The 2,774-nt window shown below is 47.2% G+C and overlaps 1 protein-coding gene across 2 annotated transcripts; it reads right to left on the bottom strand.

Moving 5' to 3' along the window:
• Positions 1-1,100: 1,100 nt before the first annotated feature.
• On the bottom strand, positions 1,101-2,555 carry LOC137936781 (dof zinc finger protein DOF5.4-like). 2 transcript variants are annotated; one of them, XM_068781658.1, is made up of 2 exons: positions 1,762-2,555; positions 1,101-1,641 (listed from the first exon to the last, which is right to left on the bottom strand). In XM_068781658.1, exons 1-2 carry the CDS (start codon positions 2,218-2,220, stop codon positions 1,393-1,395), a joined length of 708 nt encoding a protein of 235 aa, XP_068637759.1. In that variant the 5' UTR covers positions 2,221-2,555; the 3' UTR covers positions 1,101-1,392. The 2 variants fall into 2 exon arrangements, with proteins under 2 accessions (XP_068637759.1, XP_068637758.1); XM_068781657.1 differs by having other exon boundaries at positions 1,101-2,555.
• Between the last annotated feature and the right edge of the window lie 219 nt (positions 2,556-2,774).

The raw sequence follows: 2,774 nt of genomic DNA, 5'->3' as shown, positions 1-2,774 counted from the left end.
ATTTAATATATTTATTTTTCCAAATCTACGTTCCTTACGAATATCATTTTATCTGTTTTTCCTAGATGGCAAATTACGAAGGTACGTTGAAGAAGCTGGGACCAGGTTCGCCAAGGGCCCACTTCTGCAGCTGTTACATGGGCCATGGGAGGAACTGACTGATGGCTACTGTACTATTACTCGGTCGAGGATCGGAAGGGACCGAGCCAAGTCCATGTCGTGGTGAGGCATGACGTGCTAGCCATGCCAAACCCTCAATGTCAGGGCACCACGGCGAACTGTCCTTCTTCCCTTCCAACCATAACTTGACACGTTGGATTCGCATTAAAGCCCTTCTTAGACAGCGCCACATGGTTCTTCTTCTTCATCACATCTCCCATCTGCCTTCTCCCATCTCCCTCTCCTATCCCCGTCCCTCGGTCTGTCGTTTGTACGCTTTCCCGCAGCGGAGCTCTCCGTACATGACCTAAGCTTTTTGAGCCCAACAGTACCAGATTTTTTTCTGGGTCCCGGTTTACTTTCCCTTCTAAGAAACGGGAATGTTAATCGGAATGGAAATATTTATGCCTTCGTGTGATAAAGAGACGTTTGTAGATGTACGCTGTAGGTCCCCTGCAAAATGGTTGTCTTCTGCATCACTGAAGTTCCAGTCGCCGCGCCCAAACCAGTTAGACCAGAGAAAAGAAAAGAACTCGTCGGGTAAAGTTTGCCGCCGTCACCGATCACTGGCCGGCCAGAGCCGCACTTCCGTACTTTCCTACTCACTCGTCGTTTTCCCGAAACTGCATCGTCCCGGCGGTTCTGCAACTTCACTAGCAGATAATCTTTGTTCCAAACAGATAGTGTAGTACGACTGGCAAATTCAAAAGTTGAAAGGAATATCAAACCAGCGGAATGCTGAAAGTGAAAGATCAAGCATTAAGAAAATCTACAAGAGAATACTCGCCACTCGGCTTCCTCCACTGAGCCAATTAAGGTAAGCTTAGATTTCAAAGATAAAAGTGTTTCCGCGAGATGGGAAACTCAATGCAAAGACAACTCGACAGAAAAGGAATGCATACAGAAAGACGTAAGAACAACGGTGACATACGCTTAAAATATAGTAGAATTCCCTTTCTTCTCTTCTATTTCATTGATGAACTTCAAAAAGAAAAGAAAAAAACAACAATCCATACAGAATTGAAAAGTAGAGGTTCCAAAAAAAAAAAAAAAAAAAAAAAAAAAACAGTTAGTTTCGACAGACACAAGCAAACCAGACATTGAAACCGGTTGACGAGAAAGATAAAGAAGAAAAGGAAAATTTACACAGACTTTACATCTCCTGATACGTTTGATTTTTCACATTTTTTCTCCCTTTTTCAGGTCCTAAATTTTCTGTTAAGAGAAAAAAAGTCACGGCAGGTAGAGGCTCGGATCGGCGTCTACCCACTGAGTCTGACCCCATAAGAAGGGCTGGTCAAAGGAGGAAGTTAAATCAAACAGCCCTTGATCACCGTTAGGCTGCCAATCTAACGTCGTCAAGCCGCCGTTACTCTGCCTCTCTTGCCGCCGCGGCGGCAAATCAACGGGGACTGTTTCATCAGGGAAACCCGTCGTGAATTCTTCCATCTTAGGCTCCTCCAACATACCGGGCATCTTGTGCTGTTGAGCACGTAAAGAAGCAGAGACATCAGAGAAACCGTAACCTAACATAGTCGACGGAGTCACCGCCATCAAGTTAGTAAAGCTGCAAGTCGAAGAGAAAGCACCGGAGTCAGAGACCTTGTCGAGACTCTCCACCAAAGGGGCCGGATATTCGCCTGAGTTAGGGTTTTTCGCCGGGAAATCACCGAAGTGAATCAGATCGGAAGCGGAGGAGGTTGACACCTCCGTCGTGGTTGCTGTGAGAGTGGAGCTTTCGCTGCTGGAATGCGAAGTAGTTTTCCGCTCTTTCTGAGATTCTTGTGACTGTTTGGACTTGGAGCGCTTCGTCTTCCTGCAGCCGCCGCCGACAGGAACATTACGTAACACTCCACCTTTAGTCCAGTATCGTCGACAACTTTTGCAGAAATGGCGAGGCTGAGACAGATTATAGTTGTTATAATAGCAGAATTTCGTGTTGAGAGAGTCGCAACGAGGACATTTCAGGGCTTGACTTGGGTGCGGCCTCATGCGACGGTCCCCGGCCAAGATCCTGCCGGTCCCGTTGCTTTCAGCCGCCGCCGATCGTAGATCTTGCATTGCTAGACAGATTCACCTTACTCCAAGAAACGCGAGGTTAACACCAAATTTCGCTGACCCTTCGTTCTCAGTCCTATAACTCCAAGCAAATTAAACCCCAGGCTCCAGAGCCTCAAACGAACAATGACGTCTACGACCGGCCGGTTATGTCCACCAACAAAGGCAGGAGAAGCAGAGAAAGTCCACGAATGAAATACGCCGGAAGTGAAGGTCGTATCGAAAACAGAGGATCCAAGAAATTCACCGGCGGAAATCACCCAGCGAGCAGTTGCCAAATCCGCATCTCCAAGAGAGACTCCGGGATTCCTCTGCGGACTGCTCCCTCCGCATCCATATAGCGTGGCAAATATCCCACGCCTATTTCTTCACAGAGATTTTATTTCCTGGAGAAATATTCAGCGCAATCAAATTGACCACTATACCCTCAAATCCCAAACGAAATGACGTGTCTTCGGTAACTGAGAAAAATCATACAGCCGTACGTGTCCCATGTATACGGAAGCACGCTGTAAAATGTTCGGACTCGGAGCCACCCCAATGGGAGGTCCCACGCT

The sequence above is a fragment of the Aristolochia californica genome, unplaced genomic scaffold (assembly GCF_029961685.1).
Source record: "Aristolochia californica isolate CCGP_79_NKW_82.1479 unplaced genomic scaffold, dmAriCali1.0.hap1 SCAF_7, whole genome shotgun sequence".
Lineage (NCBI taxonomy): Eukaryota > Viridiplantae > Streptophyta > Magnoliopsida > Piperales > Aristolochiaceae > Aristolochia > Aristolochia californica.
Note: the sequence above shows the minus strand (reverse complement) of the source record. Positions and strands in the feature narration are given on the sequence as shown.